This window comes from Excalfactoria chinensis, chromosome 6, assembly GCF_039878825.1.
Source record: "Excalfactoria chinensis isolate bCotChi1 chromosome 6, bCotChi1.hap2, whole genome shotgun sequence".
In the NCBI taxonomy this organism is placed as follows: domain Eukaryota; kingdom Metazoa; phylum Chordata; class Aves; order Galliformes; family Phasianidae; genus Excalfactoria; species Excalfactoria chinensis.
In genome coordinates this window covers 25,170,520-25,197,959 of record NC_092830.1, presented here as the reverse complement: position 1 = coordinate 25,197,959, position 27,440 = coordinate 25,170,520, and the positions used below count along the sequence as shown (strand labels likewise).

At 55.7% G+C, this 27,440-nt stretch overlaps 3 protein-coding genes across 14 annotated transcripts in view; 1 reads left to right on the top strand and 2 right to left on the bottom strand.

Annotated features, from left to right (window-relative positions):
- Positions 1 to 8,530, bottom strand: part of HPSE2 (heparanase 2 (inactive)) — an 85,538-nt gene extending 77,008 nt beyond the window's left edge. The window contains exons 1-6 of one of the 11 annotated variants that reach the window (XM_072339973.1): positions 8,394 to 8,425; positions 6,504 to 7,190; positions 6,309 to 6,369; positions 6,081 to 6,185; positions 1,081 to 3,052; positions 97 to 266 (exon numbers count right to left, since the gene is read on the bottom strand). In XM_072339973.1, coding sequence (XP_072196074.1) covers positions 97 to 266; positions 1,081 to 1,209 — 299 coding nt within the window. In that variant the 5' untranslated portion in view covers positions 1,210 to 3,052; positions 6,081 to 6,185; positions 6,309 to 6,369; positions 6,504 to 7,190; positions 8,394 to 8,425. Of the gene's footprint in view, positions 1 to 96; positions 3,053 to 6,080; positions 6,186 to 6,308; positions 6,370 to 6,503; positions 7,219 to 7,292; positions 7,452 to 8,393 lie in introns of those variants that run through there. The other 10 variants (XM_072339972.1, XM_072339975.1, XM_072339976.1 and 7 more) reach the window with 10 other exon arrangements.
- On the top strand, positions 7,520 to 20,501 carry CNNM1 (cyclin and CBS domain divalent metal cation transport mediator 1). 2 transcript variants are annotated; one of them, XR_011904023.1, is made up of 12 exons: positions 7,520 to 9,111; positions 16,070 to 16,213; positions 16,529 to 16,669; positions 16,800 to 16,969; positions 17,068 to 17,167; positions 17,283 to 17,330; positions 17,840 to 17,902; positions 18,576 to 18,739; positions 18,827 to 19,106; positions 19,194 to 19,306; positions 19,413 to 19,540; positions 19,839 to 20,500. XR_011904023.1 is itself a non-coding variant. In XM_072339971.1 (12 exons), the coding sequence occupies exons 1-11, from the start codon at positions 7,602 to 7,604 to the stop codon at positions 19,490 to 19,492; spliced, it is 2,817 nt and encodes a 938-aa protein (XP_072196072.1). In that variant the 5' UTR covers positions 7,523 to 7,601; the 3' UTR covers positions 19,493 to 19,540; positions 19,839 to 20,501. The 2 variants fall into 2 exon arrangements, 1 of the variants encoding a protein (XP_072196072.1); XM_072339971.1 differs by having other exon boundaries at positions 7,523 to 9,111; positions 19,190 to 19,306; positions 19,839 to 20,501.
- A 1,658-nt stretch (positions 20,502 to 22,159) lies between these two features.
- On the bottom strand, positions 22,160 to 25,735 carry GOT1 (glutamic-oxaloacetic transaminase 1). Its single transcript, XM_072340707.1, has 9 exons — positions 25,528 to 25,735; positions 25,151 to 25,332; positions 24,947 to 25,070; positions 24,658 to 24,770; positions 24,363 to 24,467; positions 23,660 to 23,810; positions 23,359 to 23,524; positions 23,109 to 23,251; positions 22,160 to 22,823 (listed from the first exon to the last, which is right to left on the bottom strand). The coding sequence occupies exons 1-9, from the start codon at positions 25,640 to 25,642 to the stop codon at positions 22,684 to 22,686; spliced, it is 1,239 nt and encodes a 412-aa protein (XP_072196808.1). The 5' UTR covers positions 25,643 to 25,735; the 3' UTR covers positions 22,160 to 22,683.
- Between the last annotated feature and the right edge of the window lie 1,705 nt (positions 25,736 to 27,440).

Genomic DNA, 27,440 nt, shown 5'->3' with positions numbered 1-27,440 from the left:
GGCCTCTCTCCCTCCGCCTCAACGAGCGCCGCGGGCAGCGCGGAGCCCGGCGGGGTGGGCGGCACGGGGAGGGCGCCGGGGGGGCTCCCGCCTTACCTTAAGAAATCGAGCCAGCCATCATGAATGATGGAGGGGTCCAGCTGCAGGGAGAGGAAATTCTCACTGATTATCCTGACAGGGCTCTTGGTGTTGACATCAAGGAGAATGAGAGTCCTTCCCTTCACACCTGGAGATTTCTCCACCGGCAGCGCTCTCCTGTCCCCGGCCTGGGAGGGCAGAGAGAAGGTGGCCATGAGGGCCAGCCCAGGTGCCATCAGCGCTAGAAGCCCGGGGGGGCAGGAGCTGGGACAGGGCATGCCGGAGAGCAGGAAACCCCTAATTAACTCGCTGTCTGCAGGGGCTCGCTGGTGGCTAATTGTCCTTATCTAAAGTGTGGGGCGCTCTGCCTTTTTTTGCAATGTTTTGGTGCTGGTGGAGGGGAACTCACGCCCCTGACCAGCCTTTCTCGCAGCCGGTGCCAAGACTCCTTGCAGCCAGCACCGCCCCTTTAAGAGATGCAGGCTCCAGACATTTTTAACTTTTTGAAGGTAAGGGGAGGCTCCTGTTTTAACCCCCTCGGCTCGGGGCCCTCCCAAGACCCACCGGCTCCGAGCTTCGCTTCGCCCCGGCTCCCGGAAGGGCCGAATCGGATCGGAGCCCGGCACCCCGGGGAGCTCGGCAGCGAGGAGCGGTAAGGCGGCGGGGTGGTCCGCTTCGGGACGCGGTGCTGGGCTGCGGAAACCGAGGCTGAGCGCGGAACGCGACGGACGCAGCGGGAGCGCGGAGTCCTCTCGCCGGAACCCCGGGATCGGCCTGGCCGGTGCACGGGGACCGCTCGGATACAGAGGGGAAGCGGCCCGCGGGGGGTGGGACGGCAGCAGCCCTCCTCCGTAGTCCTCGGGACCCGCCGGTGTCCGACCCGCGGCGGAGAGTGGAGAGTGGTCACGAAAGACGCGCCCGGAGCGGAAACGGCCGCATCGGTGGCGCAAAAAACGTCGCGGTTCGATGGGACCGGCGATGTCACCGCGCCGGTACCGCTACCTGGAGGACCAGGACTGCCGGGCGGGAGTCGCCGGCGATGTTGGTGGCATCGAGCAGGGGATCCGTGGGGGCTCGCATCTCGGGGAGCGCCCGTCCCAAGCGGGCATCCCGCTCCGCCGGCAGCCACATTCCGGGACGGCCCCGGGCTCCGCACGCCGGCGAGCACCGTAACGCGCTCTACCTGGACCCTCCGCCGCCGCCGCGTTCCGCCCCGACACCATTCGCCTGGCGACAGAACGGAGCCGCGCCGGGGCTGGGCCGTGCCGCGCCCGCCGGGCTCGCTGCCGTCGGCGCCCGTAGCCTCGGGGCCGGGGCCCGCAGCTCCATCTGCTGGTCACGGTCCCGGCCCCAGTGTCGGGGGAACGACACACACCTGCGGGTAGAGCTGTCCGGGGCCGGGGACGGCCGGGACTGCGGAGAAAAGTGAGGTGAGGAGACAACACCGAGGGCTGCCTGGACCCGCTGTGCCGCACGGAAGGGCCGATCCGGGCCGAGCGGGCGGTGGGGAACGAGGTAGCGGAGTGAGAACGAGGCAACCCCTGCCTCTGCGAGGGCTCAGCGGGAGGTGCACGAAAAGGGATTTGGGGGGACCCGGCCGGGGATCACGTCGCAGCACCCGGCGACAAAGAGCAGCGCGTGGTGCCCGGCGCCAGGCAGCGGGGATGGAGCGCTGTGGAAGTAAGAGGATCCGGGGGAAAGGGCCGTGCAATTTCAGCTGTGCAAAGTCCTGGCATCCCGGGACAGGAAGAGGGCAATTTAAGGTTGGAAAGTTGCGTTCTGCTGAGAACGCTTTAGCAGCAGTTTGCAACAGCAAATTCGCTGGCCACGGAGCTGCAGTAGCTTGTTTTGTGGGTCACCTCCGAACGAGGGGCACGAGTTTCCGTATCATCTCCTTTGTTTGTTCGGGTTTATTGTGATGATTTTGTTTTGCGAGGTTTCCTTTTTGTTGGTCTTTTTTATTTATTTATTGTTGCTTATTTGTTTTCTGTATGATCAAAAGACAGCAGAGCTTCACTGGCATTTGTTGGCCGACAAGCACCGTGACTGCAGGCCGAAAGTTAGCATCTCTCCCTCTGCTTCTATTTCAAAACGAAACCCTGATGTGTTACGTAGTGAAGGACAAAAAAGAAAACAAATTACCCCACTTAACCTTCTCCGTTACAAACACGATACTTCGGAGACGTGGTTAGCACGAATCACCCCTCGTAACCCGTCCCCGCTCTGAAGGCGGACTCCGGCGCTGGGAACAGCCCACCCGCGGCCGCAGAGCTCGGGGAGCGCTCTCGTCGGGGCCGTCGCTGCCGTCGGGGCGCGGGCGGAGCCGCCCGTCGGGGCGGCCCCAGCGCCGGTGTCTCTCCGGGAGCGAAGCGGCGCTCGGAGCTCAGCTTACAGCAGCGGCTCTGGCCCGCCGTGCGAAGCGCCGCTCCTTTCTTCTGTTACCATAATTGCTTTAGAAAGCCTGGCTCGCTCAGAAAAAAAAAAAGATCTATGAAGATTTCCTCGCGGTTCTGTCGGTTTGGAAATACGTTTCTCTATTTTCCGTCTACTCTCAACGTGCTGGTTTTAATCTTCAAAGCAGTCGTTGGGAAAGAAACCGGGGGAGGAGAAGCACTGCTATGAAGAGTTTCGGTTTAAGTGAAGAGCATTAAATATTTTCCCAACGTCACCAAATAAACAGCAATCCTCCAGCTCCCAATAAACTATTTAAAGCACGTCGTATCATCCCTTTTGCTCCTGCCAATGTACTTTAATTTACAAGCCGATCAGAGCAGGGGCCTGTCTTGTTGTCTGCAAATGTCTGTCTCTCCCTCCCCCCCAACCCAATCAGTCGCAGCTCACAAACACTGAAATCCGCAGCTAACGTTGTTATCAGAGGTACTCACTTCGATTTTTGCCTCGCTACCGCCTGTGGAAGTGGCTGTTGCAAACGATCTGAGCGGCTGTGGAAAGGTTCCACCTCTATGCAGCAGGGCTGATAGACGGAAAGAACAAAGAATCAGGAGATAAATGAAGTCTAGAAGGTGAATTAAACGGAGGTCTCCAGCTGCATATGTCAGCCCAGAGGAAAACAGGGAAAACCTCAGGAGGGACGTTTTGCGTTCCCTAGAAAGTAAACGTCTGCTCATAAAGGATGAAAGTTATTATGGTCAAAGGATGTGCTGTACCAAACAAACCTCCATTAGGCTAAGAAGGATAAAACAAGCTAGACAGCCTTTTTAAAAAACAAAAATCTTCGTGTCTTTGATTCCCAAGATATCAGCCATGTCTGTTTCTGTATTGCTGTCAAGTAAACCTGAGTTATGGATGCTCTCAGAGAAGCCAGCAAGGAGAAAACTCAGCTAGTGAAAATAAAGAATGTTATCCGTAGACAATTTGCCCAAAATGTTTTCTTTTCAGACTCTTAAATGCCTGCCCTGCACCACGGCCTGACTGATGAGTTCTCCCCAAATGATTTCTGCTCTGCCCAAATGATTTCTGAGAGGAGCAAGGGCACTAAGAGCGGTCATCAGACCCCATAACATCACAGCCGATTCTTTTTATCAAGGTGGGGTGTTTTTTTTCTGCTGCTTCTGCACTGCAGCGACCATCTATTTGACCACAAGAGACCTAATGTCTGGAATGCAACCTCCTGAGGTTACCAGTGCCTAAAGGTTGGTGTTGCACAGCGTGAACCCCGCTGCTGAAACCATTTCCTACCATGCCGATGTATCACCTGAGTGAACAGACAGCAGCTTGATTTAGTGTGGTATCTGCGCATTGCTCTTTAACGGAGGTGTCCTGTGAAGCTCTGTAACAAGCAAAACCATCTGTCTGCCCTAGGAAACCTGGCTGGAGGGGAGCCCCACACCAGTGTGCGGAAGGCAAACCCACGGAGAGCTTCCCCCTTCCTGCATGCAAGGAGCAGGGCATCCATCACTAGGACCGCCTGGCCTGAGAGCACATCTGGCAACTCTGAGCCTGCATTATCACCAGCGTGGAAGGAACACAGAGCGGTACCTCCAAACGTGGCCATAGCACGGCAGTGTTGGGCTTTTCTTCAAGGGTTAACCCACCCTTGTTAGCTACCTAACTAAGAGAGCTATAAAAAAGAGGGACGGGAACAAAAAGGAGACACGAGTCCCATGAAGGCTGTGGGTTTGCACGCAGACACACAGCAAGACAAAGGAGAAAGAAAGCAAGCTGGATTGTAGGCAGCTGATGATAAATAATGTATTCTTTCTCTTTTTTGTAACTTTGTGCCCTGAGCAGCTTGGTAGCATTACTCCAGCAGAATAAACTCTTCTTCTTCCTTCCCTTCATCCATCTGATTCAGCATGTGGTCTGACTAACCTGGGGGGCCATACCCTACAGGGCTGCCCCCGGAGAGAACAAGTTGTTCCCAGGTGCCCACATCCCAACAGGTGCTCTGGGGCTCCTGAAAGCTGATATGGGTGATTCTCACAAAGCTGCAGTGGGGGAGCAGGTGCCCTCTCAGCAGACAGAACCCCCCTTTGCCCAGCACCTCTTCAGCAAGAGGGAAAAGAAATAAAGCAGATAATGGCAGGGAATATCTCAATGTGTACTGCTGCCTTTTGGCAAAGGATGCCCTTCAGACCCAAGAGCTGTGCTAATCGATGGCTGCGTCTGATTCAGCTTTTGTCTTTCCTATCTTGAGTAGAAGCAATTGTGGTCACAATTAGTTGTAGTCAGGGGACAAACCCAACGGCAGCGCTCCAAGCAGCACAACTGCCTCAAAAACACTTTCCTCAGACTGAGCCCAGCCCAAACAAGAAGAGAAATGGGCAGAATTATCCTCGTTTCACATCATCACGTGAAAAAAGCAAGAGAAGGGAACGCGCCAATGTTACAAGCCTGAGAACGAATGTGAGTGCTTGTCCCACCATCTGTGAGGAGATGATAGAGGTGAAGGAGAGGGAATGCAGGGGGGTGGTAAAAGTTCACAGAGACCTTCTATTTTTCTGGAGAGATGCTTCACATTCCAGCAGCAAAACTGAAGGAAGCGGCCATGAGGAGTAGATCAGAGAGGGGAAATAGGAAGATGGATGAAGTGCAAGGCTGGAGGAGCAAACAAGGCAATTACAGAAAGAGAGGAAGGGGCTGTGTGCGGAGACCAATGAGGAGCTGAAGCTCAGCGGAAGAAGCAGCAGCCAAAAGGCTCTTATGGACACTGCTGGGGTGAGGGAGGCGGAAAAAAATCAGAATCTTTCATGTAACCATAGGCTGCAAAGCTCCCTCTGGGGAAGGTCCCATGGAGCGCGGTGCCCCTGACCCAGGCACGGAGACAACAGCAGGAAAGAGCTTGTGTTCCCAGCACAGCCATCTCCTGTGCACTTTCCTTTCCAGCAGGCTCAATGTGTCGTGTTGTTCCATCTCCCTGCAGTTTCCCTTCTGCTGGCCCTTCACTAACAGCAACGTGGAGAAAATTAAGCATAAAGCTATATAAGCAACATAACAGGCATGCAATTGCATGTCTATTTGCTTTGAAAAAATGATGCTTTATTTCCTGTACAATGGAAACTACAGTTTGATGTTACAACTGCTGGGTTTTGACTGAACGCAGAAATTTCACTTAAGCAATGACATTTCCCCCCGTATTTAGTATTCCCATATGTCACTGATTATATATTTAAGTTGCAGAAATGAATTGAATTTCATGGCTTCCTCAAGTTAGATTCTCTTGGAGGGGACCGTCCTTAACTGTTAACCAAAAGACCCGAAATCACTTTAAATCAAAACAGCAGAGCTTTGGGTATCATTGCAGGAGAAAACTGATGATCGCAAACCAAGCGTTTAACACATCATCAGCCAGAAGGGTGGGTAAAGCTGTGTGAGCCCACGGGATAGAGAACATAGCACAGAGAAAAGGGGTTAATTGAGCACCACAGGCTCAGAAATGGAAAAAAGACAGCGCACTGTTTGGAGCTCTGTTGCCCGAGGTCTTATTCCTTCTGCTTCAGAAGTTATCATATATCCCACTTCTCAGTGCTCATTTCACTTACTTGGGTAACGTATCTTCTCCCACTGGCTGCAGAGCATTAGTGCCAATCACGCTGCAGATATTCCATGAGCAGCCAACTCTGCACTCGTAGCTTTATTCCCACTTTCTGGAGGAAAATAAATAAAGAAATAGATCAAAATCCAGCTTTTCTTCACTCCTTCTGTTTCCCATCATGACCTGGAATTGCTAATGATTCCATCCCCACAGCCATCCCACGGCAACTCCTCACCCTGTTCTGGAGGACCGGGGCCGAAGGACGCAGCAGGCAAGATGCAACCTCAGTGAGAGCCCTGGAAATTCATATCACAGTTTGCCAAAGGCTCAATCAGTTGAGCATGTGCTAAAGCTCAGTTTGTTTTGTCTTATTTGGAGCTTTGGAAGATATTTCCTATCCTGACTCACTGACCAAGCTCCAGCCACACACCTGCGACTTCTGGAGTGCATCCTCGCAGCGAGAGGCCGGCCAGCACGTCATCACTTCTGCAGCTCAGACCCTACTGAAAGCACATCGGGCCACAGCTCTCGCACCAATTCACTTCTACACGCAGCTCATGTAAGCTGACATCTGGTGAGAGTGCAGCTATGGCCTGAGCTAGATGGAGCTCAGCGCAACAGATGGTGGTTGGGGCTGCAGAACCAGGGCAGCTCATCCCAAACTGAGCACTCCTCCTCCTCTGCGTATTTACACCCTCTGGCCACGTCTTTTTTTTCAGAGCTATTGTCACCGAGGCTTCACAATCCCCAATTCACGTTGCAATCCCAGCACTCTGCTTACTTCGTTCCATGTCAGTGCACAAGGTGGGATCCTGACGAGGTCAGCAATGCTGAAGCAGCTGCTGCTGTGCCTCCAACAAAGCGGGAAGCTGCCCCTCCAATACCCGGGGCGGCTCTGCCAGCGTGCACTGAGCACTGCTGGTAGGCAGCAAGATAACAAGCTGCGGCTGCTCCTGAGTGTAGGGTGGAAAAGCCACCAAAGCCCGTAGCAGCAGCACGGAGAGAGGTTGCCACCTGGTGGCTCCTCCCGCACGCCGCGGCCTCAGCACAAGCCGGGATCAGCGGCCGAGGAGTGCGGAGGGCAAGGAGACTGCGGGCAGGAATGCGCTGCGGTTACCTGCTTGACGGATGGAGAGAACACACGGCCACTGAAATGCCGGAGAAAACCCATCAACTTAGGGAGAAAAGTAAAGTAAAGTAAAGTAAAATAAATACATACAGAAATAAGAATAAATCTTCGCTACAGGGTGCATCGTTCCTTAGCCAAGGAATACAGAGGGATGGAAGTGCTGGCGGACGTTCCCGTGGCACCCCACTGCCGAACCCCACACCCCACCGCACCCCACGCGTGTCCTCCCGGCAGCGCTCCCCACCGCCCCTCCCGCAGGCCGGCTCCGACCGCACGTGGCGCGGCGGCTGCCCGCCCCCCGACCCACGTGTGCCGCCGCTCCGCTCCGCTCCTCTCCGCGCCGCGCCGCGCCGGCTCCCCGCTGCAGTCCCGGTGCGGTGCGGGCGCTGCGGTGCCGGTATGGCGGCGGCGGGTCCGGGACGCGGCGGCGGCGGCTGGGGCCGGAGCCGGGGCGCGGTGCTGCTGCTCTTCTTCTCGCTGTCCCCGCGGCCGCCGGCCGGGGCCGCCTGGCTGCTGGGGCTGCGGCCCGAGGACACGGCGCCGGGCCGGGTGTCCCTGGAGGGCGGCGCGGTGCAGGCAGCCGAGGGCAGCCGCTTCCTGCTGCGCCTCTACTTCCAGCCGCAGCCCGAGGGCAACGGCAGCCGCGGGCCGGCGGGCGAGAGGGAGCCGCGCTTGGTCTTCATCGAGGAAGCGGCGGCGGCGGCGAGCGGGGGGAAGGCGGCGCGGGGCCCGGCGGAGCGGTGCCGGGAGCGCAGCGCCTGGGCCTCGGACGTGGAGGTGGTGGGGCCGCTGCGCTCGGGCGGCGCGGCGGGCTCGGCGCTGGCCGAGGTGCGGGTGCGGGAGCCGCGCAAGGGCGAAGCGGCGGCGGCGCCGGGCGGGCGGCTCTTCTCGCTGTGCGCGTGGGACGGGCGGACGTGGGCGCACCACGGCGCGGCGGGCGGCTTCCTGCTGCGGGTGCGGCCGGCCTCCCCCGCGCTGGGCGCCTGGCTGCTGCCGCTGCCCGAGGCGGGCTGGCTGCGGGCGCTGGGCGCGCTGCTGCTGCTGGGGCTGTCGGCGCTGTTCAGCGGGCTGCGGCTCTCGCTGCTCTCGCTGGACCCGCTGGAGCTCCGCGTCCTGCGCAACAGCGGCTCGGCCGCCGAGCGGGAGCAGGCGCGGCGGGTGCAGGCGGTGCGCGGCGGCGGAGGCACCTACCTGCTGTGCACGCTGCTGCTGGGCCAGGCGGGGGCCAACGCGGCGCTGGCCGGCTGGCTGTGCGCGTCTCTGCCCGGCGGAGGGCCGGCGGCTGGCGGAGGGCCGCGTGGAGCGCCGTGGCTGCCGGTGCTGCTGTGCGCTGCCGCCGTCTTCCTGGGCGGCGAGGTGCTGCCCTACTCGGTGTGCTCGCGGCACGGGCTGGCCATCGCGTCGCGCACGCTGTGCCTCACGCGGCTGCTGATGCTGGCCGCCTTCCCGCTGTGCTACCCGCTCAGCCGGCTGCTGGACTGGGCGCTCCGGCAGGAGCTCAGCGTCTTCTCCACGCGTGAGCGGCTGCTGGAGACGCTGCGTGCCGCCGGGCCCCACGGCGACCTGGTACGGGAGGAGTTGGCCATGGTACAGGGAGCGCTGGAGCTGCGCACCAAGGTGGTGGAGGACGTGCTGACGCCGCTGGCTGACTGCTTCATGCTGCGCGCCGATGCCGTGCTGGATTTTGCCACCGTCTCCGAGATCCTTCGCTCTGGCTACACACGCATCCCCGTCTACGAGGGCGACCGGCGCGACAACATCGTCGACCTGCTCTTTGTCAAGGACCTGGCCTTTGTTGACCCCGATGACTGCACCCCGCTGCAGACCGTCACCCGCTTCTACCGCCGCCCGCTCCACTGTGTCTTCAATGACACGCGCCTCGACACGCTGCTCGAGGAGTTCAAGAAGGGTGAGGCTGCGGGGCTGCCACCCCTGGGCTCCCCCTGTGTCCCCTCCAGTCCCTGCTCAGCCCACCCAGTGTCACCTCCCAACAGGACCCGGCAGGTACCAAGGGTTCTGGGGGGAGTCGGGCCCTGCATGCGCTTGGGGTCCACTGGCAAGACTGCTCCAGGGAGACTGAGGCCTGCAGTGTGGCCATGTCTATGGTGCTACCGAGGTCATGAGAGCCTTTGGCACTGGAGGCTGCTGTGCTCTTGATGAGGCATCCCACAGGGTCTCAGGGTGGTGGCAAGGTGGCTTGGTGCCTGCCCACCCTGCTGCTCACCACTTTGTTCTGCACAGGGGAATGTGGGGCAGATGACATCTCGTTACTCAGTTCTGGTGTTTTCAGCTTAGCAGGTAGAAGTGGATCTAGAGAGTGGTTCTGAGCATGTGGTTTAATGAAAGGAAAACAGCCTAAACCCCTAGAAAGAGCTCTGCTTTCTATACAGCTGTGGCAGTATTCATAATGCAGCTGCCAGCAGCCCCAGCAAGGCTGTGCTGTGTTTCATTAACTCTACCTTGAGAATACACACAGCATGTGGTTTTTCTCCCGCTGGGAACCGTGAGTGTTTTGCTGTGTGTTGCTCAGTACGTCACACCACCATGAGTGAGCCTGTAAGAAATGGCTGCAGCAGTGCCATCCTGCGTTATGTAACACGGCTCCCAGCTGCCCACAAGCAGAGCTGATCATGTGAGAAGGGCCAATCTGCTCCACCCCCAGCAGAGAAAGCCTCTCTGAGTCATCCCCTGCTGGTTCTCAGAGCTGGGGGGCAGCGGCAGATCAGTTTTGTGCATACCAGGAGGGCACATGGGGACATGCAGGTCATCCCTGCACGCCCGCCACCTCCAGGGACACAGGGTGAGGAGCTCTGCACAGCACCGAGCACCGTATGCCTTGCAGTTTGTTCTGTGCATTCATCTCCTGCATGTATGTTACAAAGTTCACTTGAGATCTCACCGCCTCTGCCTTGTCAGTGTCAGCTGTTCCCTGGGATGTCAGGGGAGCAGCACATTCTCCCCCCATCAACCTCCCTGCACTTTATCTGATTTACTTTGATGCATTCAGCTACTTCTTTTTCCAGATTGGTTTGACAGCCTGGTACCCTATGGATCAATAGACCCATAGGAATGGACCTGTGATTGCCTTGCCCTTTCCTTGCCCCGTCCCTTGAAGGTGTTTTCTGTGTGTCATTCCCTCAAGTGGCAAGTGCACTCACATGCCTTGCCATCAGCTCTCCCCATACTTGTCCCCATCTCCAGTGAAGGCTCTTTACCTTCTGCTGCTGTGCTCCTTTAAACTACTGGCATTTTGCTTCAGGCTCTTCCTCTCCCACATCTGTTTGCCAGCATGGTCTTCTGGGGCATTTTGCTGCAGCTCCTTTGTAGAGCTGTCCCTCAATCTTCTCTCTACTCCTCCCTCATCTCTCCTTGTGTTTTCTAACCACATGGCTGAGAACTCCTGCTTTTGGTCTTACAATCTAACCCAGCTCGGTCTGTAGTAGTTCCAGCTCTTCCCCCCACCATGTTCTTAACCCCTGGTGTTGCTGGTCTCTTCTAATGCATCTTTCCCCTATTTCCAGCCCTTTATTCACCCCCAGTACTTCATGTCTGTAGATGGTTGCCCCCAGCCTAGACTCGAGCCCCTCCTTACCCTTCTTCTCTCAGTTTCAAAGGCTCCAGCTCCTGCGCTGCCACACGTGTTGGATCCCAGCTGCCTCCAACCCAGTTCATTCGACTACCTAATTTCTAAAATAAAGATTTCTCATTTGGTATTAAGAAACTTCATCACTGTCTCATTTTCTGTGTCAGTTTGAGTTACGGCAAAGTATCTTGTTGGATCCAATCAAGGTTGCTTTCCACTTCCAGGTCTTCTGTGACACCTCTGCTAATTAGAGAGCGAGCTGGTTGGCTCAGTGAGCCGCTAATGAGGGCATTCAGCACTTCACACATCCCAGGTGCCTGCAGGACAGCAACTGCTCCCGCTGATGAGATCCAGCCCCGCTGATGGGATCCAGCCTCTTTCCAGGAAATTAAGGTCCCCACTAATGACAAGTGCTTCCATCCCCATCAAACTTCTACAGTGACCTCTCCTTCCTACCTTTCTTTTCCTTCTCCCATGATGAACAGTTACTCTATCCCTGGTTTCTCTCGATTATTGCCATGCTTATACAAAATACCCACCAGGTTTTCTGTCTTCCCTTCCTGGATAGCAATATTTACTTCCAGATCTGTGTTTCAGCAGTGATTAACGTTCTGCCACATTCCCTACACCTATAATGTCAGGTCTTGCATAATGCAAAAGCAGCGCTCAGTTTTCCTGCCTGAACTCCTTGCCATAGTACACAAACATTCATTCCTACTGAAAATGTCAGCGTATGATTAAACGCCGTGCTTTGCAACTCTCTCTCACACCTCCCTCAGCTCTGTCCCTTTTCTCTCCCCTCTGGCTTGCTGCTCTCACACTGCATTATCCCTGTTTACCTGACGCATTCCTTCTCCCTCACTGTGCAGTCCTACCTACACAGACCATCAGCAGCAGGTTGCTGCACCGAGTTTAGCAAAGCAAAGCAATGTAGAGGGGCAGATTAAGGTCCCACTAAGAGGAACCTGCCCTCAGGAGAACAGAGCCAGAAGAGCTGTGTGCATATGGGCAGCATGCAATGCTGTGGTCAGTACAGCCAGCTCCCCCCCCATCCCCAGCAGGTAGCCACAGCAGTGCCAGCAGCCCTGCAGCCGTGGGGAGCCCTTCCTCCAGCTGCACCTCCCTGCTCTGTAGGTGGCTTTGGGGAAGTCACAGTCTCTCCCTGTTAAAAGTCATTTATGGATTTTGCTGGCACATTTCCTGGGGGGAGTTCTATGTGCAGAAGTGGCACCTTTCAGCAGGTCACCTTCCTCTGGCATAGGAGCAGTGGAAATTTGCTCATGCTGTCATCATCTCTCCATAGGCCGGAGGCTGAGGTGCAACTCCGATTATTCTCTGATGGTTTGGTGCCTTTTAAAAGCTGCTAAAAGTAAATCCTCCAGCAGTGAGCTTCCTGCTGAGCAAGGAACAGTTCTGCCCCGGGGCCTGTCATTGCTTTTATAAATACACCACAGCCTCTATTAGATGTCTGCAAATCGAACAGAGCTGGGAAAGATTCTTACACGTGCTGGGAGCTGAGATCTGTGCTATTTCAGCTGCTTTTCTTGCAGCCCTCCTCCTGAACCCACAGTTTTCAGGCATCCTGCTGGGGCAGTGCCCGTATTCCAGCTGTGTGAGCACAGAGCCTACAGGAACCCTCCCATCCATGGGCACTGGGCTGCCAGTGGGCGAGGTGCTGCTACACAAAAGCTGCTGGCAGTGAATCATGCTGCAGCTCCGCCTGCAACGCTCATTTCCTCCCCAGAATGCTGTTCTGAGCCTCACACTGTGTGAGTGCTGTGCTGCTCGCTGCTCCAGCACTGAGCCTTGGGGAACCACCCAGCTGCCACCTCCCTCCTGGCCTCATGGGGAGGAATAAAGTGGCCCACAACAAGGGCACCTCCAAAAAACATTCTGCATTGCCCCTTTGGAAAGATTTAGGTTTTGAATTTACCATTAGCAGGCAGGCAGCAGCATACCCAGCAGGCCAACGTACAGATGATGGAAGATGAGATTGTATCTGCACTGATCTCCCTCTTGCCTTCTCGTCTGTTTTGCCAACCGTAATACATCGGCTGCTCCAAAAAGCTCATGCCCCCATCTTTCCCCAAGTTCTTCCTAGGATTAGGGAAAGCACCAGAGCAGAGTACAAGAGGCTTTTGTGCTCCAGTAGAGACAGAAGGATGTAGATGGAGTTCCCGTTCCCAAGGAAGACCTGGGCTAGGTAAGGTTTTGTGGTTTTCTCCTTTTCACTGCCCTGATTCCTCACAGATCCAGGTGCCCACACATCACCCTGGTGCACAAAAGTAAATTACCTGCTCAGTGCTGTTCTCATGGAACAAGAGACAACGCTGAGGCATCTTCAGCATTCCTCTGGCAGAGCACCTACATAAAAAACAATAAGGAAGGATCCTGGGCTGTATTTGCAGCCAACAGCACTTTCTCTCCCGCAAGCAAAGGCATTTCCACATGCTCAGGCCATGTTCCTCCATCAGGCAGGACACTTTGGAGTGAATCTATTACCAGCAGAAATCAAGGCCCCTAAAATTGGGCACAAAGCTTTGGATTTCTGCTCAGGTATTGTCTCCTTCCATAAGTTTTAGCTGTGTAATTTGGCATTTTTAAGGCACGAAATTCTCAGCAAAGCTGTTGACTGAAAAGAGCAGGTTTTGCGTATCTCATAAAGAATTCACTACAGTCGTGTCCATGCTGAGCAGGCACTCAGTCACCTATGGGCTTCCTGTACAGAGCAGCTCTTTGCACACATGAAGTTAGTTGCCCATTTTCTCTAGCAGTTGCCAAACCAGAGCTTTGATTCTCAAGTGTTTCACTGTGGCATCAGTGATACCTCCATAAAGTCCACCTGTGACAGCTGTGGTGGAACTGTTAGCTCTCATAACTCATACGCTGGAACATTCAAGCAGTGGTTACAATAGCACAGCTTTTGGAATCAGCTTTGCAGCTCTTAAAGCTGTTTTAGATTAAGCTTCTTGTTTTGTTTGAGTGATTTATCTCTCTTGATTGCACTCCCACTGAAGCAGACCTGCAGGATGATGCTGGAGAAGAGCTGCCACCCCCAGCACTGTCCCTATATCACCCTGCCTCAGACACAGCTTCCACTTTGCCCAGCTCCAGCCCTCATACTTGCTCACAGACCCACCAGCCATCCTCTGGGTGAACACAGCAGCTCCCACGTGTAACTGCACATGCAAGCCACAGGCAGGGCACCCCGCTGCCAAATTTTAGGGTCTGCTCCAAGAGCAGCACTTTGAAAATGAGATCATCTCCCTCAGGTGGCAAACCAGACCCAAAGGAAAAGCTGGGTGCAGCTGTGGGGGAGTGAGGGCTGATCCCAGCGCACTGCTGGGTACCTGCTGTGCAGCTCACCTGCATGTCAGCCTGCAGAGCTAAGCCTGGGGGTTTATAGCATAGCTCAAAGTGTTTATTTTCTGTGAAACTCCTGAGCGGTCTGACAGTGCTGCTGGCTCTGCCCCAGTGTGGTCAGGCCCTCCAAGCCTAATGGTGCTGGGTTCTCTCTAAGCGATCTGATTAGCTGCCGTGTAAGTGTGGGGCTGGAGTCCTGTTTCTATGTAGAGTAAATTACAGCGTCGGTGGAGGTGTTTGGCCAAAAGAAGAATGGCCTCCATTACTCTCTGACTGCCTCTAAGTAGCACCTAAGCTTTTTGTAAGGGCCTGGTGGTTTTGGGTTGCATGTAAATGTCATTAACAATGAGCTCTGGGCCAAAAGAAATAACTTCTCCCCTCTCTGCTCTCACCAGAGGGCTCGTAGGAGAGCAGATGGCCCCAGCGCTTGGAAGTGGGGTTTGGCAAAGGAACTGCTTTCAAAAGTTGGACTTTGCTGAGATGAAACGTAGCTGTTGCTGCTGTGCTGCAGCCAACTCGGCTTCTTTTTGCTTTGCAAGTCACAAGCCGCGTTGCTTTACTACCCACCGAACACAGAGTGTGCACAAACTGCTGTGCACAATGGGGGAAATAGCCCGGCCCAAGGAACGGACTGAAAGTTAGCCACCTCCAGACTATTGATTTAGGTTTTTAAAGTGCATCTCCAGCTTTCTGTGAAGAACAACATTGCTACTTGCTGTGATGCAATGTTCTCGTTTCTAATTCTGTAAGCGTGGGAGGCGGCGAGCTGCTCTCTGAAATCTTGCAATAAAAGCTTGGTATGAGGAGGAGGGAATTTATCCTGTGGAAAATGCCCAAGCTTTAATGTGAGCAATGTATAACACTGATCTCTGTCTGAAAAACATCATTTGCTTGTCCCAGATCCAGGGCAGGGTTATTGGAAGGTCGCCTGTTCCCCACAAGGACAGCTCCAGGCTGCCTGTCCCTGTCCCACCACTGCTGCTGGTTTTGGGGGAGAAAAGGGTGTTTTCAGCTTCCCTCAGGATCCTGCAGTGCCTGTGGTAAGGTTAGGATCTGCACACTGCAGGCACAGGGTGCTGCAAGGGGAGACCCCAGGGAGACAGAGAACAAGCAGGAAGGAAGCTGGTGGATATGGTGCTGATGAAGGATGTTTTTAGAGTTTTCATCAAAACAAGAGGTTCAGAACCCATTCAGGAGCTGCAAGAAGTCAGCGGAGCAGTGCTGTTGGTGGGTCAGAGCTGGAAACCCAAAGGTTGTTGTACAGGAGGGCTTGGAGGCTGGGTTCTAGGCGAGCTGCTGAGGAGCAGATATCAGAACAGACAGTAAAGGAAAGGAGAAGCTGAACAAGCCAAAACAGCTTACAGAGGGCTGGACATGTGAACACTGGTCATGATGCTCAAAGGGTGCCAAATGCAAGAAAGCTGGGAGTGTGTCAGTATGGCCACCAGCTCCTTAGGGGTGACATTGTGATTAGGAACCACAGGGACTGCTGTGCAGGGGTCACTGTCACTTCAGCTGAAGGAAAGCTCTGGTCCCAGCCTATGAAAGGTAATGTGGTGCCATCATGGCAGGGTTTGGAGAAAATGTTCTGGTGCAAGCTGATGGCTTGCAAAGTGTTCAGGCTCCATGCCCAGATTGTTTGCCCAAGAGTTCTTCAGGAGATAAGCTGAAAGCTGAAAACAAACTTTTCTGCATTAAAACTGACTAATATATTTCTGCATTAAAATCAGATGCCTCATGCCAGTGAGGCTGAGGGTATGCAGGGTGTGTCTGGTGCAGGGAGCAGCTGGTTCAGGCAATGGGACTGCTCTGAGGTGTTGCTATGGCCTTGTCCCTGTCCCACCAGCCCTGTCCCACTGACCCACGGTGCTGGGATGCCTCTGTCTGGGTGGAGATCTCACTGTCTGCTCTCCCTCCACAGGGAAGTCCCACCTGGCCATCGTGCAGCGGGTGAACAACGAAGGGGAAGGAGACCCGTTCTACGAGGTGATGGGCATTGTCACCTTGGAGGATGTCATTGAGGAGATCATCAAATCCGAGATCCTGGATGAGACGGATCTGTACAGTTAGTGTCCTGGAGCAGCTACTGCGATTGCAGGAGCCAGGGTGGGAGCCCACAAACAGGCAGAGGTGTGGGTAGGAAAGGGGCAAAGCAAACTGCCGTCCTTCCCCAGACAAGGATGATAGAGAGACATTGGTACAATATTAAGGAACCCTTAGTGCTGGAGGCAGACCAGCCCCAGCCTTGTTCTGAAGGCAGCAGCATGCTTTGCCTCCCAGGTGCTGCCCAGCATGGTTTGTCCACCCCTCTGCTGCCCCAGCCCTGCCGCGACATGAGCCAGGTGTGCTTCTGTGGTTAACCTCTGCTCTGTGCCCACAGCGGACAACCGGAAAAAGGAGCGTGTGCCCCACCGGGGCCGTAAGCCTCAGGACTTCTCCATCTTCAGGCTGTCAGACAGTGAGATGAAGGTGAAGATCTCCCCGCAGCTCCTGCTGGCGACGCATCGCTTCATGGCTACAGGTACCCTTAGACTGGGGGAGAAATGGGATACGATGGCCTTGAGTTCGGCTCGGTGTGCAGTGAGATTCAAGTGTTGTGGGGAGGTGGGTCCCCCAGTCCCACTGAGCACCCCCATCTTGCCTCCCCATAGAGGTGGAGCCCTTCAAGTCCCCATACCTCTCTGAGAAGATCCTGCTGCGGCTCCTCAAGCACCCCAACGTCATCCAGGAGCTGAAGTATGACCGCAAGAACAAGAAGGCGGCGGAGCATTACCTCTACCAGCGCAACCGCCCCGTTGACTACTTTGTGCTCATCCTGCAGGTGTGGGGCAGAGGGGTGTGGGGTGGCACGCGTTGACATGGGTTGACACAGGGTGGCACAGGGTGGCCTTTCTGAGTGGGTTTCCCTCCTCCTTCCAGGGAAAAGTGGAAGTGGAGGTTGGCAAGGAAGGGCTGCGCTTTGAGAACGGGGCATTCACTTACTATGGCGTCCCTGCCATCATGGCTATCGTCTCCTCGGGTAAGGGCTCTGCGGGCCCTCCTGCCCTGCCCTCGCTTCTGCTTACTGTGGGACAAGGGTGAGATGCACGCAGCACCCTTCCTGTGCAGCTCATGCATTTTTGTTGTCATTGCAGATAACGATGTGCGGAAAGTGGGCAGCCTGGCGGGATCCTCCTTCCTGTGTAGGTGTTTAGGGGCACCTCTCATGGCACTGGAGGGGCGGTGGGTGTGCTCCCCACTGAGAGCAGCTCCAGCTCTGCTCCAGAGCTCAGTGGAGAAATGACATGCTGATGCAAATGCCAACTCTTGGGCTTTTTACAACTGGTTATTCATTAACTCTGGTTATACAGCTCTCTTATCAAACCCTCCCTTATTGGTATTGGTGGCCAGGGTAGGTGTGAAGCCCGGAGCGGGGCAAAGCAGGAGGCCAGGCACAGAGTTCTGCTGGTATCACCCAGACTTTTGCTCCCAGCGAGATGAAGCCTCTCTGTCAATACTCAGCACTGCTGCCTGTGCTCAGATGTTTATTTGCATTAGGTTTTTGTCCAGGGATGACACAGAGAAGAGTCACTGGGGGAGGAGCAGGGAGGTTGGGGCCCAGCCTGGTGCATGATTACATCTTCATTTTTCCTTTTGGTATGTGACCCTTCTTACATGTCCCCTCCCTTCCCTCACACACCTCTCCCTGCAGTGCCTGTCTCTGTGTCCCGTACCTTCGCCTTCAGCAGAGGGGACTCCCTGGCTGGCTCTCCAGGTAATGGCACCCAGCTTTGAGCAGGGGCCTCTGCCCAAGAAGAAGGGATTGGGGAGAAACAGGAACCATAAATGGATTGATGAGCTTCTTTTTTTTTTTGCTCTTCCCATAAATTTAATTTCCTGCATGTGGTGCTTATGTTTCCTGTCTGCTTGCTGCTGCTGACCGCGGTTAGCCGCAGCTCCACGTGCATGCTGCCCTGCTGAGCTTGCTTTCTGGGAAATGGGTAACGGGAGGACATTTTAGCAGCAAAGTCAGCGATATGTTGATGTCACCTGTGCAAGGAGCAAGCTGCCTTTGTTCCCTAATAAATCAGTGACCAGACAGAATCCATCACACTGTATATCAGAGGCCATCGGTCAGTGTGCTGCCCTGCTTGCTTTGTGGGATACGCTGCAGCAGGTACATGTGGCCCTGGGAGCACTGCACCCTGCATGGGGTGTCACAGGGAAAGCAGGAGGAGGGTGCCAGGGTGCAGGGTGGCAAGGGGACGATGGGAGGTGGGGTGGCCACTGCTGCCCCACAGCTGGGTGGAGGGATTCCTGCCCCAAGTGCTTCTTCCAGGTATGGATGAGCCAAAGGGGCACGGCTGTTGGATGCAACAAGGATACCTGACTATGCACAACATCATCTCCCTTCTCTCCCCTCTCTCTGCTTCCCCACCTGTCCCCAGTGAACCGATCCCCCTCACGGTGCAGTGGGCTCAACCGCTCCGAGTCCCCAAACCGGGAGCACAATGACTACGGGGGCAGCTCCACGCAGCTCTACAGCAGCAGCAACAACATCTACATTCCCGACTACTCTGTGCACATCCTTTGTGATGTCCAATTTGTCAAGGTATGGCTGGGTGGGCTGTGCTGCCCTGCATCTCTTGAAGCATCCTGCTGCCCACAGAACCGTATGAGTGTCCCTCTGTGTGCCCAGGTGACCCGACAGCAGTACCAGAATGCGCTGGTGGCCAGCCGCATGGACAGCTCGCCCCAGTCCCCTGACATGGAAGCCTTCGACAGGGACTCAACCAAGGCTTCAACAGCTCGGGGCACCCCACAGACACCCAAGGAGGATACCACCACCCTCCTGATCGAGAGGAACAGCCGGTCTGAGGGTCAGCGCAGCCCCAGTGACTCTGTGTGTCTGCGCATGGAGGCCATCCCCTTCATCCAGGAGGAGCTGGCTGAGCAGCAGGATGGTGGTGAGCGGCAGGGTGAGTCTGGCTGGGGGCAGAGCTCAGGGGCAGAAGGGGCTCGGGCTGCCCCGGGGCACTGCAGGCAGGCTGGGCTCTTGCAGACAGGGAGTGCTGCGGCCCTGGGCTGGAGGCAGAGTCCCCAGGAAGGGAGGTCGGGAGCGTCTCCTCCCCCAGCAGCTCCGAGGAGACTTTGGGCAAGAGGCTGCTGAGATCACTGAGTGAGTGACTGAGCAAGGTGCTCTGCACCCTTCTGCCCAAAGCATGCAGGGCTTGCTCCAGCCCAAGCACCCCAAGCCCAGCAGCAACTTGGTGCTGCTGCTGCAGGTGAGCACAGGCAGCGGCAGTCACCAGAAGGTGAGCAGATGCCAGAAGAGAGCTCCAATCTCACCCCGCTGATCACCTGAGCAGCAGCGTGGCCAGAGCACGGTGCTGGAGGCCCACGTGGACCCCAGGTAGGATCCTGCACTTTGCTCCCCTAAGCAAACAGGAGGTTGGTTTTCACACTGCAAAATCAAGTTTTGTGCTGTTCAAACAGCAAAGCCAAATGATAGACCCACCCTGTGCTTAGTAGCAATAGGCAAGGGCAGCCCTGTGCAGGCATACACATAGCAGAGGGCTGCTGCAGGGTCCAAGGCTGCAACAACAGAGCCAAGGCACCCATAGGGTGGTGAGGGCAGAGAGAGAGAAAGCGAGGCCCCTACTCACACTTTTTACTCTGGCTACCTGCACTGGGCCATGTACATCTTCCAGGTCTGCAGCATGGTGGTCTCCTGCCACAAGGCCCGTGTCCAGCAGCAGCAGGTCTGCACTCGCTCTGCTCGCCCGCTCGTGCCGCCCCTCCCTGCAGGACTGCAGAGCCCCATCCCCAGGCCAAAGGACACACAGCGGGGACTGAAGCATCTAGTGGCACGGAGCAGCTTGCTGGAGCCTGAGGGCCCCGGCCCAGCTGCTCCCTGGTAGTACCTGGTCTCAAGGAAGAGGTGGAGAAAGGAAAGGGGGAGAAGTGTTCCCTGCGGGCAGCACAGGGAGGGGCAGCCCAAGCCACAACACCCTCAGCATCATTGCGCATCCCCATCCTGTGAGGCCTGGAGCCCCCCTCCGCTGGGCATTGCACACACGTGCTCTCCGCCATAAGGAGACAACGCTATTTGGGGGGTGCCACCCACAGCTCAGGGCCCCAGTACACGTCTGTGCCGTGCCCAGTGCCATGCACAGTCGCAGCGCACGCCAACATCGCCGCAGCCCGGCACGGGAGCACAGTTCACCCCCATGACCGGCTGCTCCGCACCGCATTGACCATCCTCTGCGCGAGGCAGGCTTGTGCCGAGCCTCCGGGTCAGCACCAACCGGTCTGTAGTTTTGTAGAGGCTGAACGCAACAGGGATGTCAACATTAAAAGCAGTTTCTCCCTGAGTGATGCCCTGATTGTGTTAATGGGTGCAGGGACAGATTCTCCTGCTATGTGTGAGGATGAGCTCCTGGGCAAGGGTTCGACCACAGCAACACAGACAAGGGCTGGGGAGGGAGAACAGGAGTTAATAATACACGTGCTGGAGTACAGTTTGAGATAGTGGAAGAAATCCTTTGGGCCAGCAGTGCTGATAAAACCTCAGCTGGAATTACAGCATCCCTGCCTGGGTTCTGCCCCACTAAGGAAACAAAGCCATTAACAGGAGGCCAGGGGAAAGCAAGGGCTGGAACACAACCTGCCCAGGGAGGCTGAGGGAAACGGGGTCGCAGAATCGGAACTGGTGGAGGATAAGAAAGGGAAAAAGGAAGCTGGTAAGCACATAAAAAGCTCTTGGAAAAGAGAAAAAAGAATCATCTGTTCTCTGTTGCCATGGTAAGTGAGATAATAGGTAATGAGCTTATACCATAGGAAAAGAGAAATGTAGGTCACTTGTTAGAAAAATAAGCCTGGTAAGCATAGCAGTGCAGGCTCCATGTCTGGAGATCCCTAAGGAGTGTAGCCAGATGTCAGAAATAACAGACTCTTTCCCTTGAGCCCTGGAAGTCATCCTTTAACCATCATCATCCCATCCGTGGGTGGGCACCAAGGAGAGAAAAAGCTCCCACTTCTCCCACTGCAGAGAAAATGCTGCCTCACTCTCACATCTGTGTGATATGAATAACCATGCTGAGAAAGACAGAGACATAAGAAGATGCACGAATCCCCTTGGCCTGACAAGGGAAGCAGTGGAAGCTTCCTGAAGGCCACAAAGCATCTGCTTCACTTCACAGACTACAGACAAAATCAGAGACTGAATGCACCCTGCAAACACAGCAAAGGAACAAGGCATGGTTTTCCCCTTTACTTTCTAACTGTAGCATAAGCAAAATCCCTGAAGGCTATCACTGACCAACACAAAGAAATGAGGCTGTTCCACTTTCTTCATCAAGACCTTGGCAGGAGTCTGTTATATCAAGGTGGCAATATCAGCTCCTGACTGCAGAGAGCAGCAGCAGATGGTCCTAGCACTTCTTCAGTGCCAGAAACCCAGGCTGCTGCTGACAGAACCCCACTGAAGCCAAAGAAAGTAGCAGTTCACCAGCAGTCTTCAGAAAAACAAACAAACAAACCAGGAACTATCTACAGGCCAGGAGCTCAGGGCCAGGGAGAGAGGCCAGATGGCTGGGTAACACATGGACATCCAGCAAGGAAACACAGACAGAACAGGGCAGAAGGTACAGCAGGGGGAGAAACAGGAATGACGGGTGTGAAGAACTGGTTGGCCACACACAGAATCACAGGGGACTCTGAACTACACTACTCCAATAGCACTGTGCTCAATTAGTAGCAACAGTGGTAAGAAATGCAACACACTACAAGGGAGAAAGGGAAACGAAGCACATGGAGTGAAGCCCAATGGGCAAAGCAAGATGCCAATGCTATAACCTCAGCACAGAAGAGGCTGACATAGCCTGAAGGCAGCGGGGTGCAGAGGAAAGGAGTCACCTTCACCTTACTGTGCCAAAAAGTATAGCTCCACAGTGTGTGCCCTTCCACCAGCAGCAAGCTGCCAGCATGGCAGGCAGTGCTCACACAGGGAAGACATCACACAAGGCAGTGATAGCATTCAGAGATGGAGATTTAATTTTCTGTCAGCAACACTAAGCAATCGTCACAATTACAAATGTTTGCTCGCATCAGGCTCAGAAAATGTGTGGAGGAAAGCTAGTAACAGCTTTGCCCCTGCACAAATACTATCAAGTGACAACAGTTGACAACTTGTCTCAGAGAACAACAATTTGGGCTGTTAACCCATCCCACATTGCACTGGCACCGGACTTAGCCTAGATCAAACAGATCAGTGTAAGGAGTTGATTTGGATGTGCTAAAGATGCAGCTCTAAGTGCCTGAATACCAGGCTGCTGTCAAACAAGAACTAAGGCAGCTCATGCTGCCCCCACCTCTTAGGGCTCATCGTATTGCAAGGGGTACTTCAGTGAAGGTCAAAATAAGACTATCCCTAATTGAGCTCCTGCTCCCATCTTTATTAAACCCCAAGAGGTGCGGACATGGCAAGCCATGAGTAAGACAGGACTACACATTACAACTTTGGTGAGTTCGTGTAAGTTTGGTTGTTCGTGTGCTTCACTGGATTTTTGTGACAGCTTCATGGATGGACTGGGCCACGTAGTCCAGGTTCTTGGTAGTCAGACCACACATGTTGATGCGCCCACTAGCCATCAGGTAGATGTGTTTTTCCTTGATCAGGTACTCCACCTGCTTAGCTGGAGAAGCAATTAGACACCAGGTCAGAGCAGTAATTCCAAAGCTTAGAAAAGCCCAAAGAACCAGGTTAAGCTGGTTGAATCTTCCACAACAAGCAAAATACTTTCAGCACCAGACACTAAAATGCTGATGCTTCAGCCCTGCCTAGCTACAATGGCAGCAATACCGGATCCCCCAGGAAATTCTTGCCTCGATTACTTCAGCCCATTTCACCCTCAGCACCACCTTCTTCATCCAATCCCCACTTCCCCTCCAAAGGCAACACTAGAACACTTTGTACTTACGGTTCAACCCTGTAAAGCTAAACATGCCAATTTGATCTGTGATGTGACTCCAGGTGCCTGGGGTCCCAAGTGACTCCAGGCGAGACCGAAGCTCTGACCGCATCAGCAAGACCCGATCTGCCATTGTCTTCACATTGTCCTTCCTGCAGTGGCAAGAAGCAGAGAGTGAGGGTAGGCACCTACCTGGTTTAGAGCCTAATACTCAGAGAAAACCTCTTCTTTCCCTCTCCACTGGTCCTAATACACCTACCACTCTGCAAAGAGCTGTGGGGAAGTAAGTGTAGTCGCCACAATGCGTGCTCCCTGGGAGGGAGGGTTGGACCAAGTGGTACGCACAATCTTCTCCATCTGGGAAAGTACACGCTGCACATTGTCTTCATCCTTCCCCACCACAGTCAGGTTCCCCACACGTTCATCTGTAGACAAGCCAAGAGAAATGAGTCTCTGGTCCTACACATTGCTGCAAAGCAGGGCTCTGCCCTCCTCCAAGCATGCCAGCCCCATATGTCTGGGTATGATGCCGCTGGGCCAGCTTACTGCCAGACACTCACTGTAGAGCCCAAAGTTCTTGGAAAACGACTGTGCACAGAAGAGCTCAAAGCCCTCGGAGACAAAGTATCGCACAGCCCAGGCATCCTTGTCCAGGCTGCCAGAGGCAAAACCTTGATACGCTGAGTCGAAGAACGGAAACAGGCACCGTCGCTGGAAGGAGGAAAAGTGTTAGAGGGAAAATCCCTTTTCCACAACCTTCACTTTACCCCCCACCACTGTCCCCACTGGAGGACAAATGACCACTGAGCTTCTAGATGAATACAAAGGAAACATGTCCCAGAAACATTAAACTACTGTTTTTTCTCTAGAGGTAAAGGAAGACTGAGGTGGTCAAGAAAAGGTCAAATGCAAAAGAAAACTGTAGCAGTTCCCTCCTTCCTACTCTGAAGGAAGCAGTGCACAAGATAAGCACTGTCTTATATCCCAATATGAAGCACCTGTGAAAAGTATCTGAATCTGAAGGTAAGAATTTGAAGGCATGACCATAATTGGGATGTTTCCATTTTCTGAGCCCTTTGTTCTCACAGGACACGCGATCAGTATCCTGGTAGCCTCTCCCTTCAATATTTGTCCTATGGGACACTTCTCTTTCTTGCCACATCTCGTGACATTCCCCGGAACCTGATCTGGATGCAAGTGCTCCAGCTGGCACAAGAGCTTTCTGTCCACTCCACACTGATATAGCACGGTCAAAGGCCATACCTTCATAACAGCAGCAATCTCCTTCCACTGGTTTGGAGTAGGGTCTGTGCCTGTTGGGTTGTGTGCACAGGCATGGAGGATGAAAATGGAGAACTCTGGGGCTTTCTGGGGAGAGAGCAGGTCTCTGTCACATGCAGTACCACATTAAAGCACCCAAAGCACAGGTAGAGACTGTGAGCTGCTCTGGGCACCAAAAGGCAATCTTTTCAGCACAGATGCACTTACACAGCTCAACCAGCTGCTGAATGCCTGGGACCGAGCTCAGCCCATCCCATCCCATTCCTGTTTTACTCACCTCCATGTCATCCAGCAGCCCCCGGAGGTCCAAGCCCCTGTTGGCAGCATCCCAGTAGCGGTAGGTTCTAATATCTTTAAACCCAGCATCCATAAATACAGAGTTGTGGTTCTCTGAGGAAAGAAATCACAAAACACGAGATGTGAGACCAGCAAAGCACCTCCTCCGGTCCTCACAGCTCCTTAAATAACACCAAAACACAGAGACACGGCCTTCAGCCTGAGAAAGAAGATCTCTCGGTCTCCAGTCCCCTGACCCAGGGAGGAGGCGGCACAGGGGCAGCACTCACCCCACGTTGGGGACGAGACGTACACAGGGGTGGCAGTGTTGTTGTTCCCATTGTACCAGCGCCTCAGGAACTCGGCACCTATACGCAGAGCGCCCGTCCCACCCAAACCCTGGACACTTCCAACCTGGAAGAGAGAAAGAAACCAAAGGGTCAGCCTATGCACACGGGACATGGAAACAGAGTGAGCCGGGACAGCAGACCCACCCTCTTCTGTGCAATGGCCGGGCTGTCATCGCCCAGTGCGATGCGGGAGGCGTTGGCGCGGAACTCGGGCAGGCCGAGGATGGGCAGGTACTCGTGGTTGAGGTCGGTGTTGCCAGCGATCAGCTGCTCGACCTTCCGCACCACCGGCAGGACCCACGGCTGGCCTTCGTCCGTGCGGTACGCTGCGGGCACGGCAGGGACACACGGACAGGTCACGACCTTCACCACGCCCGCACGTGCGCGACCTTCCGGGTCACGCCGTCACCGCGACAGGCGGCGGGGCCGCTCCGCGGGGCGAGGCCTCGCTACGCCCACCGCCGGGCCCGGCCTCGATCCCGGTCAGGGCCCCGCCGCAAGGAGGGAGGCCTCGGACTCACCGCCCACGCCCAGGTTGACCTTCCGCGAGTCGCCGTCCTCCCGGAAGTCCGCCGTCAGCTTGAAGACGGCGACGGGGGGAGCGCGGGGCACGGAGGCGAAGATGGAGGCGGCCATGGCGGCGCGGGTACCGCACGGTGCGCAACAACCGCCGCGCAGCTGCTGGAGGAGACCCTCACCTTCAGCGGCGGGGCGGGGCCGCGGAGCGCCTCCACCAATCGGCGCGGCCCTGAGACCGACGCCTCCCATGTTTCAGCTAATCAGCGGCGGCCGAGCGGCCGGGCGGCGGCGGAGCTGGTTGGCTGCCGGCACCGTGGCTCCACCCACTGCCGGGTGGCGGCCGCGGGATCGGTGTCCGCCTGCGGGGACGGCCGGGGCGCGGAGTTGCTGCCCGTGCGGTGCCCGCGGGTGCGGTGCGGTACCGGAACACCGAGCGGCCCCCCGCGCCGCCCCTCCCTGTGAGCCGGTGTGTCGCCGCCTGCCGGCCGGCAGCAGCCTCGCTCAACTGCCGGGCAACGGTTGCTAACGGCGGAGATTCGCGTTCTTTCTTGTCCCGGGTGCGGCGCGGTGCGTTCGGTTCCGGGTAACCGCTCCGCCGCCGGCAGCGGGCGGCGAATCCCTCCGCAGAGGGCTTAACGGCAGGGGATGCTCCGCGCTGCGGGTCCGCGGCTGTGCCGGGCGGGGACGGCAGAGGGCAGAGCCGTTCCGCGCATCCCTGCGCCCCGCCGCTCAGCGGGAGCTCGGCGCGGCCCCGTCGGATCCCGGTGCGTCGGAAGCGGGTGCGAAACCTGCGGCGCCTGGGAAAGTCTTCAAGGCAAACAGGAAGGGCGTCGGCAACCGCAGCCCCGCCGGTGCGACTCGAAGATGCGCGCCGCTCCCCGGGACGGGGAAGGGAAGGGGACTCGCCGTTCATCAAGTGTATTCGCAGAGGAGTGGTGCCGCAGTGCCTTTGGGAGCCTTGCCCCGCTGCAAACCCGCTTGGGACCTCGAAGGAATAACAGTGGGAAAGGCAGGGAGAAGGGCACCGCGTCCAAACAGCCCTCGGGGTTTGCTCTAGGTGGGGTCCTTAGGCCACATGGGTCAAAACCTCTGCTGTATGCTGGGAAAAAAGCTGAGCCAACTCCTGATGTTGTCCGGTGCTGTGAGGGCAGCTGAAAACCCTAATTGCAACCCTAACCTTATTCCTGACCCTAATCTTATTCATATTCTCAGCCCTTACCCCTGATAACCTGATAAGGGGCACTTGGGCTTCTTAAGGGCTACAGATGCTGCTACTTACAATGATGAGTAAAGATGTAATGAGAAGGGGAGCAACTGCTGAAAATGGGCACTGGGGGGCAAATGGAGCTGCCCACTATGGGATGAGACGTGCTCAGGAGGAATTGAGCCCTGCACTGCTGGAGGGTCAGGCTAAGCAGGGCTGCTGAGAGCTGCCTATTTCTGGAGCAGACAGAAGCACAGGGGAGCGGCGGCCTTGTGCTCCTCTTACTGGTTCCTGACCCAAGCGCTGAGACATCTGGGGACAGGGCCGAGCCCTTTCCCAGTGCAGGGTGGTCAGGAAGGCACGGTGGTGCTGGCTGTGCCAAGCCACTGTGCAGGACACTCACAGGCAGCTAAATAAGAAAAGAGTTTTCCCCAGATGAGCTCAGTCTGTTTTCCCTTCCCCAGGGGCTGCGGGCAGCACAACAATGTGGGTGCGGGGCCAGCAGGAGCTACCCCCAGAGCAGTGTGGGGTTCCCTTGGGTGCAGCTGCAGGAAGGAGACAGGCGCAGGGCAGCAGGCGGCTATGCCTCACCGCATCCCCACGGCCCTGCGCTTTCATCTCCCCAGCCCACACAAAGGGTGCCACCGAGATGCATGAAAAAGCAAGAGCAATATGGGAGTGGGCCCCGGGGCAACCGCCCTTCATCTTCTC

What these genes read in the sequence shown, in the direction of transcription:
- CNNM1 (XM_072339971.1), top strand. Translation starts at nt 7,602, where the DNA reads ATGGCGGCGGCGGGTCCGGGACGCGGCGGCGGCGGCTGGGGCCGGAGC. An exon ending in GGATGAGACGGATCTGTACA is followed by an intron (nt 16,214 to 16,528) that starts GTTAGTGTCCTG and finishes CTGTGCCCACAG; the next exon opens with CGGACAACCGGAAAAAGGAG. An exon ending in GGATGGTGGTGAGCGGCAGG is followed by an intron (nt 19,107 to 19,189) that starts GTGAGTCTGGCT and finishes GGGCTCTTGCAG; the next exon opens with ACAGGGAGTGCTGCGGCCCT.
- GOT1 (XM_072340707.1), bottom strand. Translation starts at nt 25,642, where the DNA reads ATGGCCGCCTCCATCTTCGCCTCCGTGCCCCGCGCTCCCCCCGTCGCC. An exon ending in GGTCAACCTGGGCGTGGGCG is followed by an intron (nt 25,333 to 25,527) that starts GTGAGTCCGAGG and finishes CCGTGCCCGCAG; the next exon opens with CGTACCGCACGGACGAAGGC. An exon ending in TAGCTTTACAGGGTTGAACC is followed by an intron (nt 22,824 to 23,108) that starts GTAAGTACAAAG and finishes TTGCTTCTCCAG; the next exon opens with CTAAGCAGGTGGAGTACCTG.